General features: G+C 44.2%; 1 protein-coding gene across 1 annotated transcript; it reads right to left on the reverse strand.

Annotated features, from left to right (window-relative positions):
• Positions 1-3593: 3593 nt before the first annotated feature.
• neurog1 (neurogenin 1) lies at positions 3594-4119 on the reverse strand. The gene has a single exon (XM_033966463.2). The coding sequence runs from the start codon at positions 4117-4119 to the stop codon at positions 3637-3639; it is 483 nt and encodes a 160-aa protein (XP_033822354.2). The 3' UTR covers positions 3594-3636.
• Between the last annotated feature and the right edge of the window lie 12475 nt (positions 4120-16594).

The raw sequence follows: 16594 nt of genomic DNA on the forward strand, positions 1-16594 counted from the left end.
GTAGAGGCTCCAAGAGGATCCAGATTCTGTTATATCTGATCTCTGGTCTCTGGTCCAGGACTTGGTCGGCTCTCAGGTCTGGTCTATGGTCCAGGACTTGGTCGGGTCTCTGGTTCGGTACTTAGTGTGTGTGATTGATTGTATTGATTATAGTTAGAGTTTCAGTCTGAACATCTGTCACCTCCTCACACACACAGTCACACAGAGGGGAGCGGGAGGAGGGGTACTCTGCCCACTTTGAGTAATCATCAACTACTGTGCCCCTTTGTACAGTAGTACATCTGCTACTGCTACTACTATTGCTTGTATTACTACTGCTACTACTACTGGCACTACTAGTACTACTTCTCTAGATGCCCAAATCACTTCACAATTCCCTGCATTATTCACTTACTCAACACTCAGTGCTGGTAAGTTACTATTGTAGCCACAACTGCTTTGGGAAAGACTGTCAAAAGTGAGACTGCCAGTCTGCACCATTAACCCTCTGACCACCACCAACACTCACCCACCTCGTTTATACAGACTGTGTGTGTCTGGCACCTGGTATTCCCAGTGGTCTCCCATCCAAGTACTGACCAGGACTATCCCTGCTAAGTTTCAAAGATCTGACAAGATCAGACTTTTACAAGGAGGTCTACTACTACTACTACTACTACTACTACTACTACTACTACTACTACTACTACTACTACTACTACTACTACTACTACTACTACTACTACTACTACTACTACTACTACTACTACTACTACTACTACTACTACTACTACGTATGTATTGTATAAATGTGCATGTGTCTAAGTGAGCGTGCATGTGTCTGTCAGTGTGCATGTGTCTGTCAGTGTGCATGTGTCTGTCAGTGTGCATGTGTCTGTCAGTGTGCATGTGTCTGTCAGTGTGCATGTGTCTGTCAGTGTGCATGTGTCTGTCAGTGTGCATGTGTCTGTCAGTGTGCATGTGTCTGTCAGTGTGCATGTGTCTGTCAGTGTGCATGTGTCTGTGAGCGTGCATGTGTCTATGTGAGCGTGCATGTGTCTATGTGAGCGTGCATGTGTCTGTGAGCGTGCATGTACATGTCCTGTGGGGTTCAGAGGATCAGAATCTTAAAGAGATAATCTAGGCCACTTCACTGCAGGATAATCTCTCTTCAAACACTCAGGGATAAGGATCAGACCTGCTCCTGGTCTGAGCTGCTCCTGGACCTGGTCTGATCTGGTTCTAGTCCTGGTCCTGGTCTCGCCTTGTTTGATCTGATTCTGGTCTACTACTACTAGAATTACTGCTACTATTGCTATTACTACTACTAGTACTACTAGTACTACTATTACTACAACTACTACCACCGCCCTCGGGTCTCTGCACAGGCTTTCTCTGAGCTTCAGGACTGATTTTAAAGTACTGTTATCGGTTTATAAAGCTCTTAATGGTCTTACTCCTATTTATTTCATCTGCTTATCATAGACCCGCAGGTCCTCAGGTCCTAGGTCCTCAAGTCCGATCCTCATGTTCTCATTTTTGAACTGTCCCAAGAGTCCAAAGTGAAACTCATGTTGACGCGTCATTCAGTTTTTACAGCCCACGTCTATGGAACAGTCAACCTGAGGACCTTTGTGCTACATTTCAAATGTATGAAACATGATACACAAATACAATTTGATTTGATTACTATTATGATCTTTAACTTTTAATTGGACAATAGATGATCTCTGAATATGATGTATGACTCCAGTTTCTTTGTCCAAGCCTTTTACAGCCTCTGAGTTTACAGCGAGGGGACAATAGATGATCTTTGGGGATGATCTTTATGAATCACTGGTGCAAAGTATTTTACGGTGGCCCTTGTGTCTTTGTCCGACTGGTCATCACCTCTACAAAGAGAAGACACTGGGGACCGGCAGACAATAGAGGATCTTTGAATGGAGGTGAAGTTTTATGTGAGTTTTTTGTTTTGACTCCAGAGTGAGACTTGGGTCAGAACCAACAATACTGATATACAAAAGCACTTAGGTTCCCTCGCATTTTGTCGGAGTGAGATTTCCTTCATCAAGTCCAACCAAAAGACAATAGATGATCTGTGCAAGACTAAAGTGAAAGTGGATCAGAGTGAGACTTCAGAACTGTATAAAACTATTATGGATTTGACAATAGATTATCCTTAGATTTGGAAAAAAAAAAAAAAAAAATCAAATGTCTTTGAGCTGTCATTATATTTTTACCAGAGTGAGTCTTTGTTGGCCAAGTGCACTTTTGCATTTGAGATAATTGTTTTTTTGATGAAAAAGAGATCTCTTTCCCTAAATAGTTATAAAACAAAACAAAAACAAACAAACAAAAAAAACCCTAAAAAATAAAAATAAAAAACATTTATAAACATGCTATAAAATAAATAAATAAATCTTTGTATGGATTTTTGTGAAGAGCTCTCTGTTAAATAAAGTTGGCTATAAGCTTGATCTGACTTTGTGTCTATGTATTCTTATTTGTCTTAAGAACATCTTTGTGTGTCTGCCCTCTCCTTGTTGGAGTAAAAATCATGCCACGCAAAGACAATCTTTGTGCATAATAAAAGCGCACAACTACAGAGTGAGACTTTGTTCTATAACTTAAACCCACATTGACTATTTAGGCCAATTTGAACACAATGTCAATAAATAACTTTGTGTCAAGAGGCTGATTCTGACAGAGTGAGACTCCGGTCACCCATTAACTTTCCACTGCGCTGCACAATTGACGATCTCGGTTTCACCTGCTGCTTAAAGAGTTATTAATGCTCCGTGAGCGCTTTGTCCCGCATCTGTGCACGTCCTACCGCCTCGCTTTTCCACAATGCTCCGCGCACACGCATGCGCACATGCACACGCACACGCACACAAATCACATTCAAATTAAACTCTCGTGAACCGCTGTGCACAAAGAGGCCCCCAAAGGCCCCGCGCAGGGCGCGCTCCGCCCGACGTACGGATAATCCGCACGAGACTACGCACTCGTCTGCCGCCCTGCAGTCAGTCTGTTATTATTAGGCGATATATGGACCTATTCAGTATTGTTCCATGATACTTCTTTATAGGTGCACTCTAACAGGCTTGACTGCCTCTTTTTATTTTACTATAACAGACTGATAACTGAAAGGCTGAATATAGTGTGAGAAAGAGCAGCAGGAGTCATGAGTTATACAAACGTTATATTTATTTGTAGAAAAGTGGCAGTAAATAGAATAGACTCTGTATGTACATCACAAATATTCAGCACGCGTCAGCATAAACATAAAGCAAAATAACAATAAGAATAAATTAAAGACAGACGGAGGCCGATCTAAAGTCTGTGACCGGGGCAAAGTGCACGGCTCATGGGTCAAATAAAATAACATGAAACAACAGGAACATGGCGGACTGAGCTACAATCAGGGCAGTCTGAGTATAAGGCAAAGTGTGATCCACCCAGCGCCGGGCGGACAGTCTCTGAGGCCGGGGAAAAGGCTGTCACTGCTCCAGAGCAGCGGGGCTGTCAGTTAGAGTGGGCCCGCTGCAGGAGGCTGGGGACCGGACATGAGTTCAGAAGTGCCCCGCTGTGAGGTCCACAGCAGCGGGCTGTCAGTCTGCGTGAGGACGCTTTCAGGGCCCTCTCTCTGGGCCTTCAGAACAGGCCCGACCCGAAGCCGAAGCCCGCCAGGCTATAGTCATCGTGCGCGGGGCTGCTGCCGGGGCTGGAGCAGTAGGACGGGGAGCTGGAGGCGGAGGAGCCGGAGCTCCAGGTCGGGCTGGGGGGCTGCTGAGGTGCTCCCTGGTGTAGGTCTGCAATGCGGATGGTCTCGGACAAGGCCCAGATGTAGTTGTGCGCAAAGCGCAGAGTCTCGATCTTGGTCAGTTTGGTCTCGTCCGGAAACGCGGGCAGCACGCGACGGAGCGCGTCCAGCGCGTCATTCAGGTTGTGCATGCGGTTGCGCTCGCGGTCGTTGGCCTTCAGTCTGCGGTTCTTCTTCACAACGTGCACCTGCGTCTCGCAGCGTGCGCGCCCCCGCCGCCGCTTCTTCTGCTCGGGCTCCACACGCACTTCCTCGACGTCAGAGTGCGGGAACATGTCGCAGCTGTTGCTGTCCAGGTCAAACACGGGCTCCATGCTTCAGCGGGAGGAGAGCGGAGGACAGGCCGGGCTCTGGGCTGCAGTGGGCAGAGGTGCCGGGATGACGCTCTGGAGAAAGTTGGCGGGACTCTGCGCTCGTGTGCAGGTCTCGTGAGTAGGTCTCGTGCTGGACTCTAAAGTCGGCTCTGGTTCCAAAGGCACGCGTTTGGATCAGTGCTGAGCTCGTGGACTGCTCGTGCCTGTGGTTCTGGCACACGCCCGGCCTCAGCCCGCTTATATGTGCCCAGAGCCGGGCACGCCCCTGCCCCGCACCCCGCAGCCCCCCGAGATCTCCCTGCAGCCCTGTGCGCAGATCATCAGAGCCCCAGACCCCCCCATACTCCCAGGACCCCCCCTTAGACCCGGAGATAAACCTCAGATGAATGAGCTCTCGTGCCGCGGAGGGGGTGCACGCGGGGCGGGCGTCAGAAGCGTGCCGCTGCAGGCCGCTGGCCAATCAGAGCGCGGCGCGAGGCCTACTCTCAAACACAGTAAAAACACAATGGGCCCCCGCAGCGAGCGCACGCACGCGCCTCAGCCTCGGCTCACGTGCGCTTCATTCATCTTTTTATTCCTTTATCCCTCTTTCACCGGACACGCTCCGCTCCGGGATGGGCTGAGGTGGACTTTAATGGGAGCAGCGGGACACGGGGGTTTGGGGGTTTTGAGGGACTTCAGAGGGCCCTGTCAGAGGCTCCTGTCGGAGGCTCCTGTCAGAGGCTCAGGGCGGTGGACTTCATGGTGTTCCGGGCAGAAGAGACCCGTCAGATGACACAGTATTGGACAGTGCCACACATGCTGGGCCCGTGTCCACTGTCACTGTCGCTGGGCTCTAAATCCATTTATATCTCCACAAAGAGGAGTATGGAGCAAAACTCTGATCCACAAGTGTCCTGAAGGAGGAGCAGTAAAACCTGAACTCTGCAGATCTAAGTCTGTCCAGCTCAGTTGAAGAGTTGTGCAAAATTTTGCAGAAGTTTCTGAAAATGTGCTGCTCCCAAACTGTTCTGAAAAGTACTTGAGTAAAAGTAAAAGTACACACAATACCCACACAATTTCCCCCATCCCTCCCTGTGTCCTCTGTGTGTCTTGTATCCTCTATCCCTCCCTGTCCCCCTCATGTTCTCTGTTCTTCTGTCCCTCTTGTGTCTTGTATCCTCCATGTCCTGCCCCTGTGTCCCCTGTATCCCCCATCCCTCCCTGTGTCCCCTGTATCCTCCATGCTTTCCTGTGTCCCTTGTATAACCCCTTCTCCCTGTCCCCTCTCTACCCTCATCCCTCCCGTGTCTTCTGTATCCCCCGTCTCTCCTTGTGTCCTCTGGAGCTTTGTCCCTCCCTGCGTCCCTGTGTCCCCCCTAACCCCCGTCTCTCCCTGTGTCCCCCGTCCCTCCCTGGGTCTTCTGTAGCTTTGTCCCTCCCTGTGTCACCTATAACCCCCATCCCTCCCTGTGTCCCCTGTATCTACGTCTCTCCCTGTGTTCCCTGTATCCCCGTCTCTCCCTCGTCCCTCCCTGTCTCTTCTGTACCCCCATCCCTCTCTGTGTCCTGTGTTCCCTGTATCCCCCGTTTCTCCCTGTCCCCCCTGTGTCTCCTATCCCTCCCTGTGTCTTCTCTACCCCATCCCTCCTTGTGTCCCCTGTATCCTCCGTCTCTCCCTGTCACCCCTTGTTACCTATGTCCTCTGTCCACGCTATGTCATGTATCCCCTATCTCTGTGTCTGTGTCTCCCTCTGTCCCTTGTATTCTCTATCCCCCTCATGTTCCCCCCTTGTTCCCTGTCCCACCTGCACCCCCCCCGTACCCCCGTTCCCTCTTTCCCCTGCATGTCCCCTCTGTGTCCTCCACGTCCCCTGTATCCCCTGGCCTCATGTCTCTGAACACATCCCTTTGATTGGACTTTAATGTGAGACTAACGACTGTTGGACGTCCACGGTCCCAAAGCCGGGTTTTCAGCAGGATTCTCCTCGGTCTGGTCTCGGTCTGGGCTCTGGTCCAGTGGGGGTCTATAGGAGGACTGGGGGGGAGCAGATGCAGAACTAAACCGGGTCTAAGTCCGGACTAAAGCCTGCAAAAAGGTCCACATTAATAACCCAACAGTTCTGGTCTGGCTTTGTGTCCCAGAGAGACAAGCGTGGACTTTTCCATCAATTATCCTTTTGTGGTGCGAGTGACGCCTCTCTCCGCCGCACAAGAGATGGGACCGGCCCAAAGGGAGTGACAATAGAAGATCTCCGAACACCATCCAATAAATAACAAGGGAATTACTCGCCTGTCGTTGTTTCTTCATCAGAGTGAGAGTTTATTCGCTCATTAACTTTCCACTAACCAGGACAATAGAGGATCTTTGACCATGTAATAATAAATAATGTGTAAAGTAATGTGATAAATGGGATTTCGTCAGAGTGAGACTTCGCTCGGTAGAATTTGAAAATTAGTAATGTTTGGGTTGTTTCTACATCAGAGTGTCAGTTTATTTGCTCATTAACTGGGACAATAGAGGATCTTTGACCATGTATTAAATAATGGGTAAGTAATATGACAAATGGGTGTTCATGAGAGTGAGACATCAGTTGGATTTCAAGATTAGTACATTTTTGGGTTGTTTTCCACATCAGAGTGACACTTTGCTCATTAACTTACACTTAACACTTAAGAGTGGGATATCGCTCAATACAATTTCAAAATTAGTAAATGTTTGGATTGTTTCTATGTCACTGTTTGCACATTAACTTTACACTAGGCCTGACAATAGAAGATCTTTGGCTTAATGGCAAACAACTATGTGTGTGTATATCAGAGACCTCATTCACAAATGTTTATTCCTTTGCAATAATCAAGAATCTTTGAACAAACACATTTACTAATGCAGGGTGACAATAGAGGATCTCTGATTAAGATAATTGGACAGACACTGAGGGGGGAGTGTCTTGCCCAAGGAGACAACAACAGTATTCATCTGCGGGAGCTGGAATTACATATCCACCCTGACAGCTCTATCAACTATGTTTATATTGAGTGTGGGATTTGAACCGCCAACCATCAGATCAGAGGATGAGCACTCTACCAACTGACCTCCTACCGTCCATTTTTCTCTAGGATGACAATAAAATATCTTTGAGCAATATCCCATAAAAAAGTAATTTGTTTCTTCAGAGTGAGACTTCATTTGTATATTCACATTCCACTGCAGGTGCAACAGGTATATAGGATATTAGTATATATGATTTTTAGCATTTGATTGCTTTATTTATTGCTTTGGCCATCCTTTTTAAAATCCCATCATGTAGAGTAAGACATTCATACTGTCATCAAAGACTTGATTCCTCCATCAGTATTTACCTGTATGGCAATAGAGGATCTTTGAAGAGTATGTGAGCTTGGATGGTCTCACAGTGAAATATCATTCACAAGCTGGGGTGGGATTAAATAAGTGTACACTTCTTCCCACGTCCCTTTTGAGAATGTTCAATGTTTTTTGTGGAAGATAATTTATTTTATTTTATGGACCGTAATGACATGTACTACATGATTTATGAACATACTCAAATAAAATTCAATTCAATTCAATAATCCTGTACTTGGTTTGGTCTAAGAACTTGTCTCGGGCCTTGGTCTGGTACTGATCTAGTCCTGGTTTAAGTCCTGGTGTAGTCCCTGGTTTGGATACTGACCTTAGTCTCAGTCTTGTCCAGTCCTGGTCTGGTCCCAGTCTGGTCCTGGTCTTGTTCTGGTCCTGGTCTTGGTCCTGGTCTGGTCCCCTGGTGTGAGCACAGATTGTGAAGGCTGGCTCCTGTTTTATAGCAGTATTGAGTACTTTATGTACTTTTACTGTGTTTTTCACAGTATTTTGTGTGTTTTTATGACCTCTGTAAAGTCTGTGGGTGGCTCAGGACCAGGACTGGTTCAGAGAGACTTAGACCTGAGTCTAAATCCAGGATTATAACCACACCAGATTGAAGGGGTGGGCTACACTCCAGGGGACCACTACTCCACTGAGGCACATTTTACTTTACTCAGGGGTTTTTTTTTTTTTTTTTTTTACCTCATTTAATACACGTCTATATGGGCACGATTAATGGCCTGAAGCTCATCGAGGGGGGACTGTATCTGTTGCCATGTTCTCTGTAGTAGAGTCTCATCAATGGTTCAGTCGCGTCTATATCTTTTGCTTTAGTTCAGTAATGTCTCATATCTTTGTTTGATACACGATATCTTTAACATAGCCCCATAGAATACATGCACAACTTCCCGGCCGTCATGGTGGATCTCCCAGACTTTGTTCAGTCTCAGTAAACCGTGATACACATCGTGCCTTCTCTTGAGAGGGAGTCATTTCTTCTGGCTTCATTCAAAGTACAAGTATTGGCTATAACCCTGCATATTTCTCCATCTCCCTTTAGCTCCTCTGTGTTTTTAAAGACCATTGACCTTCACCAGACTCCAGGCTCAAAGTGCCAGACTGTAGTTTGGCTCATTATGAGTAGAAGTAAAAAGTATTTGGAGTGTGGGATGTGTTTGGATGATCATTTGAAGGAACTGCAAGAAACACAAATGTTCAAATAATTTAATTTTGTTGATGCAAAGCTCAAGTCACTTTAGACTTACTCACTGTGGGAAGAGGAAACACAACCTTTACTCAAGTAAGAGTATTCTTACACTGTACAATATATTAAGTAAGAGTATTGTACAGTACATTGCCAAATATATGACTCACGTAGGAGTAAAAGTATGGGGTCTGAAGACTCATTTTCTTAAAGTTATTTTTTTCTTCACTACTCTCTGCTTTTGTCTTGTCTGCGTTGTGATTGGTTGCCAGGTTCATTCTCTGCTCTGCTTGGTTGTTTGGAGCGTGTTGTCTCCACGGTAACAGCCTGTGCCAAACGAACCTGTCCCTCCGTTTGGGTTCCTCACATTGGGAGGTGAGTTATAACCATGGACAAACATCACAACACAAAACACCGAATTAAAGCCTTCCTCTGCGTCCACAAATCTGCTCTGACCAGCCCTCAACCTGTCCACCACACATCACATGGGACTGAAGGACCTGCTGAGCCTGGGTTTAGACCTGGTTTAGGCCGGGTATAGTCCTGGTTTAGACCTGGTTTAGACCTGGTTTAGACCTGGTTTAGACCTGGTTTAGACCTGGTTTAGACCTGGTTTAGACCTGGTTTAGACCTGGTTTAGACCAAATGCAAGTTTAACCCAGAGACACAAAGGGAAAATAGAACAAGTCATTTAAGAGTAAAACTTGATTGATCTGAACACAGATCTAACCCAGGACCAGGAAGGCTGTGTTCACACAAACACCACAGTAAACTAAACCAGGCCTAGAACAAGACTAAACCAATCCATTAGATTTAAAGGGCCAATATTAAATTATTTTCTGATCTATGCTATGATGTTTCCTCAACACAAACATGTTTTGTTTCATTCACACAAACCCTGCATTCTTTTCTCAATCAGAAAACACTCTGTTCCACCTTGCGGTGTCATGTGGTAATACAGGAAGTGCTCCACTGTGTTTTAAACTCCACACACCTTCACAAGAATCATTTGGATAATTTCAACTTTGGAATTGACAATCTCTACTTAACAAAAGGTAAAAGGAGCTGTTAAAACTACTCCTTCATGACACCACAAGGTGGGACTGAGCATTTTGAGCTGGACTGGTTAATAGTCCAGGTTTACTCAAACATGTGTGAATGAAACAAAACACCACTCTGGGTATATTTTTGAGGAGGTAACAGCATTATAACGTGGGTTAAAGCTCACAAGAGTCCATTTAGTGTAATATAAGACCTTTAAACTAGGCTAAAACCACAGACATGGCCATAGCTAACCAGCTAGCCACTGCATCCCAAATAGGAAGTGCCTCTGTCTGCTGCAATAAGCCTCATCCTTTGGTCTTCAAATGTTCATATTAACCATCTTCGCATGATCCTGGTATTTTTTATTTCACTATTGTGTCTGTAACTCAAGATATGAACATTAATACCAGACAAATCAGGTGCCTTCCTCCCCCAAGGTCGTTCCCGCTAGCGTTAGCAACAGCTTTGATTGACAGCGTTGCTAACCGCCCCTTCCCTGCTAAACCAGCGGTGCAGGAGCGAAGAGGCATTACCTTCAACAGCCTTGCTCTCGGTTGGCTCTTTGGTTGCTATGATACTTGTCGTCTGAATTCTTAATATGGAACGTGGCTCCAAATTGGCCCCTATAATGGCTGGCCCCAATGAGCTTCTTTTGACTGGAGCTGAACGCTATAGGTGACGTCACACTCACTTACTCGACTTCTTTATACACTGTATGAGCTAAAACCAAGGCCAAACCTGCCCATGTGTGAAGCACCCTAACCCAGGTCTAAGTCGGTCCATTGAAATGTCCCTGTGTGTGAGCCGTTTGTGCTGTCTTCTTGATAGGTGTCCCTGCTTTGTCGTGTCTAAATGCTGTCCCACGTCTATTGTCCTGCAGGAAATCTTTAATGTCCGGCTGAATGCTGCCGCGGTGCATTGTGGGTATAGGTCCTGTCCGCATGTTTGCTCTGGGTGATTTAGGGACATCCTCAGCCCCGTGTCCAGCCCCCATGTCCAAAGACACATTTGTCCACAGGAAGGACAGAGGAGGGGGCAGTCTGCAGGTTTAGTCCTGGTTTAGTCCCGGTTTAGTCCCGGTTTAGTCCCGGTTTTGATCTGGTTTAACGTTTAGTTCTAGACTTTGGTTTACAATAGTCTTTGGTGTAGACCTGCGTTAGACTTGGTTTAGTTGTGGTTTAGACTTGGTTTTGAGTTATGTTTTGTTAGACATTGGTTTACATTAGTCTTTGGTTTGAACATGATTTAGACCTGGTTTAGAACTTGTTTAGAACTTGTTTAGTATCTATTTCCAGTTAAACCTTATTTTCCGTTGCATTGGTTTATACCTGGTTGAGGATACACAGCAGAGGAGCAGAGGAGCAGAGGATGCAGAGGAGGTCAGAGAAGCAGAGGAGAGTTTCAGTAGGAGCAGAGGATGAAGAGGAGGAGGTCAGATGGAGCAGAGGATGCAGATGCCCCCGCCCTCTCTCCTCTGAGTCTTTGGGATGTAAATGACTGGTACATATGGAGGGGAGGAGCAGTAATCAAACAGTACAACTATTACTACTACTACTACAATTACTGCAGAGGGCGGGGCCTAAGAGACAGGAGACAATAGGACACAAGAGACAACTCTCGAGGGGATAGGAAACGAGACAAGGAAGCTGAAGAGAGGAGAAGTGCACTCTCTCAAACCAACTATTGCCACTACTATTTGTACTACTATTTGTACTACTATTTGTACTAGTATTTCTACATACAGTACGTACTGACTTTATAACCTAAAGTCAAGTCAGGTTATAATACACACATCTCTCATCATGTTAAGTAAATGTATTGTTAGTATTTGCATATGTTTGCATATTTCTCATGGCCCTGATCAGGGGTCTTACACATGAGGTTCGTGACCCTGAGCGGAGGGGGAGGGGCGTGGGGGATACAGCGGAGGTGAGGGTGGGGTGAGGGTGGGGCGGGGGTGCTGACATCTTTTATAAAACTTTAGTTAAAGGAACTGTAGCCGACACTTTTACTGTTTTTAAAAGTACTACAGTCACATCTTAGCCTGTGTCTAATCTATTGTAAGTGAGACTGTGAGTGAGTTTGAGTCGATGTGTTTGGGGTCTCACTTAGTGCACACTGAAGACCCCTGCACTACAATAATGTGATTTCATATATTTATATAGTGACCTTTGACCTCAGTAAAACAGATAGAGTGAGGGGAGGGACTAGTCTGACTCAACAGAGCGCTCACTTTAACTTACTAAACAAATGTCAACTTTGTTACTGCAACTTTGAATATCAACACAAACATTTGGCAAGTATATTGAGGTAAGCCATGGAAATACTATACTATATACTGCTTACAGATGGGGGGCTTTGGTTTGCCATGAAATATCCACTACTACTACTACTACCACCACTACTACTACCATCACTGCTACTACTACGACTTTTTAAAAGCTAATTTCAAAACCTTTTTATTTAGAAAAGCTTACTGCTGATGTTTTTAGTTTTTAGCAATTTGTATTTTAATGTTCTTTTATTGTAGCACTCTGGGATTGTTTAATGAAGAGTGCATTATAAATAAAATGTATTATTATTATTATTACTACTACTACTACTTCTATTACTACTACCAGTACAAGGACTACATAATGAATCTATAGGTGAACTTTATCCAGTATTGGAAAGTAACTGCATGCACATAGTGAATACATGTGGTATTCAGAATAATATTACTTTCTAAAACTGAATGGAACGCATGCTGGTACTTCATAATGCAACAAAAATAAAGCAGTTTGTAATTCTATGTAGTATTTTTTCACTACAGTATAATGCAATTAAATGAAAGAGTACTTAAACCATGTTGTTTATCTAATATCCAGTGGTGGAAAGAATACTGAAAATTATTAAGTAAACAATATAGTTTGATCGTGAAAAATGTACTCAATTATAAGTACTGCTGTCAAAATAGTACTCAAGTAAAAAGCATGAAATTACGCATGAAAAGTACTACTCAAAGTATAGTTACTAGTTATTTTTTAATAACATTGAATTAGTTTTTTCTCTGAGCTCTGTCTGATCAGAGCAGGCGGCGCTGTTGTGAGTTGTGGATTTATAAAGGGGCAAAGACCGCTGTGGACTGGGAGTGAAGTATGTAGTACAGTTACATGCTTGGACTCGGTTAAGGACAATTTGTAATTACTTTCCAGTTTTGCTAATATCAGAAGACTTACAGACCAGATTTACTGTGTCCACACAAAAGTCATCAGTCTCAGCGTTTTATGGAGTTCTGGCGCCATCTGCTGGTCACTGTGAGGTTTGGTCCGGTGTCAGGAGCTTTTTCTCTCCTGCCTTTTTTCCATCACTATTTCACTATTTCACCTACAGTTCTAAGTTACAATAATATGTGCTCTGTTTTTTAATCATGGGCTTGGACTAAACACAGAGTTACATCATTAGAGCACGAACTCAAGTGACTCTTCGCCTTGCACTGAGTTTTTTGAGAAAAATTACAAAAATCAAGCAGTAAACAGTAATGTACACTAAAGTAACTAGTATCAAACATTTGAACTCAGTGAGAGCTAATTTTTCATGAAAAAAAAAATAAAAAAAAAATCTATTTATATTCCACCAATGAGAGCCCTGCCCAGAAAAATGTCATCGTAGGAAACTTAAACAGCTCTGACAGATGTGATATCAGAGACATGTTAATGTAACATTATTCAAAACAGTGGCAGTAAGTGATACATTTCCTTCAAAACATAGATTCAGCCATTTGATTACCGTAAATCGAGAATGGGCTGAGCAGCTGTAGTCTCAGAGGAGACCTAAGGGAACTCAGTAAAAAGTATATTTCTACAAAACTGTTGGTTAACACGAGATAACCGTTGATATGATAAGGATATATGGATATTATTTTAATGATCCTTGCATCTGACCCATCCCTCAACCAGTGCCACTGGGGTGAGTTGTTGGGAGCCCAGGGACCTACCTCCAGAGTTTGAGCTTAATTGTTGATAATGCAGTAGCTGACTCAGGTAAATAAGTTTTGCAGCCACAGAGAGGTGAAAGTGTGTTTATGGAGATGTGCTGTAGTGAGCTCATGTTTGAAACTTATTTTGTAGCTTTAGACCACATCAAACTCTGTATCAACATGCAAACCCTGTCTCTGTCCCAATCACTTAAACTGATGCCATAGAGTCCAGATACAGAGCCCTGTAGCAGTACCTCACCTGTCCTGGGGGCAGTACCTCACCTGTCCTGGGAGCAGTACCTCACCTGTCCTGGGGGCAGTACCTCACCTGTCCTGGGGGCAGTACCTCACCTGTCCTGGGGGCAGTACCTCACCTGTCCTGTAGCATTATATAGAGTGCAGTTAGAAAGACGTGATCAAAGTCAGATGGTCAAATAAAAGCAAATTACTGCAGTATTCTTACAAAAGCACTAACACTCAAATAAAGATAATATGAGGCACACTTTGACATACAGTCTGATGTAAACAGAATATGCGGTGCACATAGAGACGATGGTGAAATCTAACTGTTACACTACAGAAAACTTTACTTATTTAATGACTCCAAACTATTGTTCTTCCTATTAGCCTGTAGCAGGGCCTTTAGGAGGCTCTCTCCACTTCAGTGCCACATATTCATATTTGACAACATTAAGACATCATCACAACCACTTATAAAAAAGACCCTAGATGCTCACAACAGCAATAACCGCAAGTATAACAGTATAAACATGTAAGGAAGGGGGAGGCTGCCAGAGAAAACTTTTAATTCTGGACATTTTCTTCCTCAGTTGACTAAAGTGAGCTTACATTTATCAACTATTTGTCATAAAATGCAAAATTGGATAGAGTAGCCAAATGATGTACTTAAACAAGAGTACACTTACTTAAAAAATCATATCACTCAAGAAGTACAAAGTAGTGATCCAATAGTAGCATGCTAATGCTGCTAAGTGGCGCTGGCGATTATTTGCTTGTGCTGCGTTGTAACTTATTTTAATTGACAAACACATTTAGCGACTGAACAGAGCGGGTTCAGAGCTCTTAAAAGAGGTACAGCTGGAATATATGTGTGAAAGTGTGACCGTGGTGAAAGTAACACAACACTCACTGTTATGCTAACAGTGGCTCGTTAGCAGTTAGCACGGAGCGCGGTCTGTAAAGAGGAAGTGCTAAATATTAAAGCCAGATGCTTTTCTAAATAAATTACCACAACCACAAACAGCCAGTGTAATAGACTCACCTGCTGTCCTCTGTCCCTCTGAGGTGTGTCCTCTGTACCTCTGAGGTGTGTCCTGTCTGCACAATTATACATATATACTGGTGTAAAGTGGGACATATTTCGAGTCTTCTCTGAAAAGTCTCTCTTTCCTAAAATCGATCTTCCTCTGGGCTCTTCATACATTGTCCCAAACTTTAGATAAACTGAACACCTCAGTGCTCCCAGAGTGCACCTGGAGGGGAGGGGTCCTTCACACCGGTGTAAACAGTAGCTGTCCACACCACTGCCCAACTCAAAACATGTAAGTGGCATATATCTAGTTACTGGAAATAAAACACATTTAATCATTTAAGAGGGATATGCAGACTAGTATAAACACGAGTGCCATTTAGTTAAAAAAAACAACAACTTCCCACTCATTATTTTCAACATAAATGTATGGGCTCTTGGGGGCCCTCTGGTGGCCTCGGGGCCCTAAGCAGCTGCTTAGTCCACTTATAGGCTGGGCCGGCTCTGGCCTGTAGTGAGGGTTCTTTCATATAGAACTGTTTTCAAATATTTCATAAATATATTGCTAAATATTTTACCTTACCCTTACCCTCACCAAGTGTGGAGTGAACAATGTAATGTCAAATGCTTTATAAGACTGAATTATGATAAGCATAAATATACAGTTGGTGTATACCCCAACTTTTAAACTTGGTTCTTGTTTGTTTGGATTGCAGGGTAGAACACACCATGAACTGAGGCATTTTGGACCAGAGTGTAGCACAGGTGAGTTCAGCCATTCCTAAATCAAGAGAATTCTACGTTACAGCTGAGCATTCCTTTGTATTTCAGAATCAGAATCAGAAGACTTTTATTGCCATCGTCAGTGAACACAGTTCACAAACTAGGAACTTACTGCCATGATAAAGTGCAACATAAAAACACAGTGAATAAATACAAATACAAATCTGTGAAATGATTCTCTCTGTAATCCACTGGACTGGTCTGTCGACAGTCACATGTTAGACGATGAATGATAATGCTTCAAAAGAACACATTCAAAACAGTGGCAGTAAGTGACATATTTACTCCTAAATATTTATTCAATCATTTGATTCAAACGAGAATGGGCTGAGCAGCTGTAGTTTCAGAGGAGACCTAAGGGAACATTATTTAAAGCATATTTCTACAAAACTGTTGGTTAACACATGATAAGGTTTGATATGATAAGGATATATGAGTGTTACATTAGTGATCCCTGCGTTTGATCCATCCCTCAACCGGTGCCACTGGGGCGACCTGTTGGGAGCAGTCAGATACTGCAGCACAGCGCTCAGGGACCCATCTCCAGATCTTGAGCTTGGCTTGGTCAGGACCCACCATCAACACCATAGGAAACGTGTGTATTAAGCACGAGGTTGCTGGTTCAATGCCCTGGACCACACCTGTATAAGTTAACTGACACACTTCACTATAGAAATGGGATGAACAGCAAAAAGTGGCCTGGGTGGCTGTCAGGAAGCGAAAATGGCATGCTGGACAGTCACATACAGAGGCGGTCATGGTTAAGAGGCAGTCGTGAGCTCATGGCGGCCGCATGGGAGGAACGAACAAACAATGGCAAGGGCCAAAATTGCCACTTGCAAGTTTAATTATATTTAAGATTTTACTAATAAA

Source organism: Periophthalmus magnuspinnatus, chromosome 5 (assembly GCF_009829125.3).
Source record: "Periophthalmus magnuspinnatus isolate fPerMag1 chromosome 5, fPerMag1.2.pri, whole genome shotgun sequence".
NCBI classification, from domain to species: Eukaryota; Metazoa; Chordata; class Actinopteri; order Gobiiformes; family Gobiidae; genus Periophthalmus; species Periophthalmus magnuspinnatus.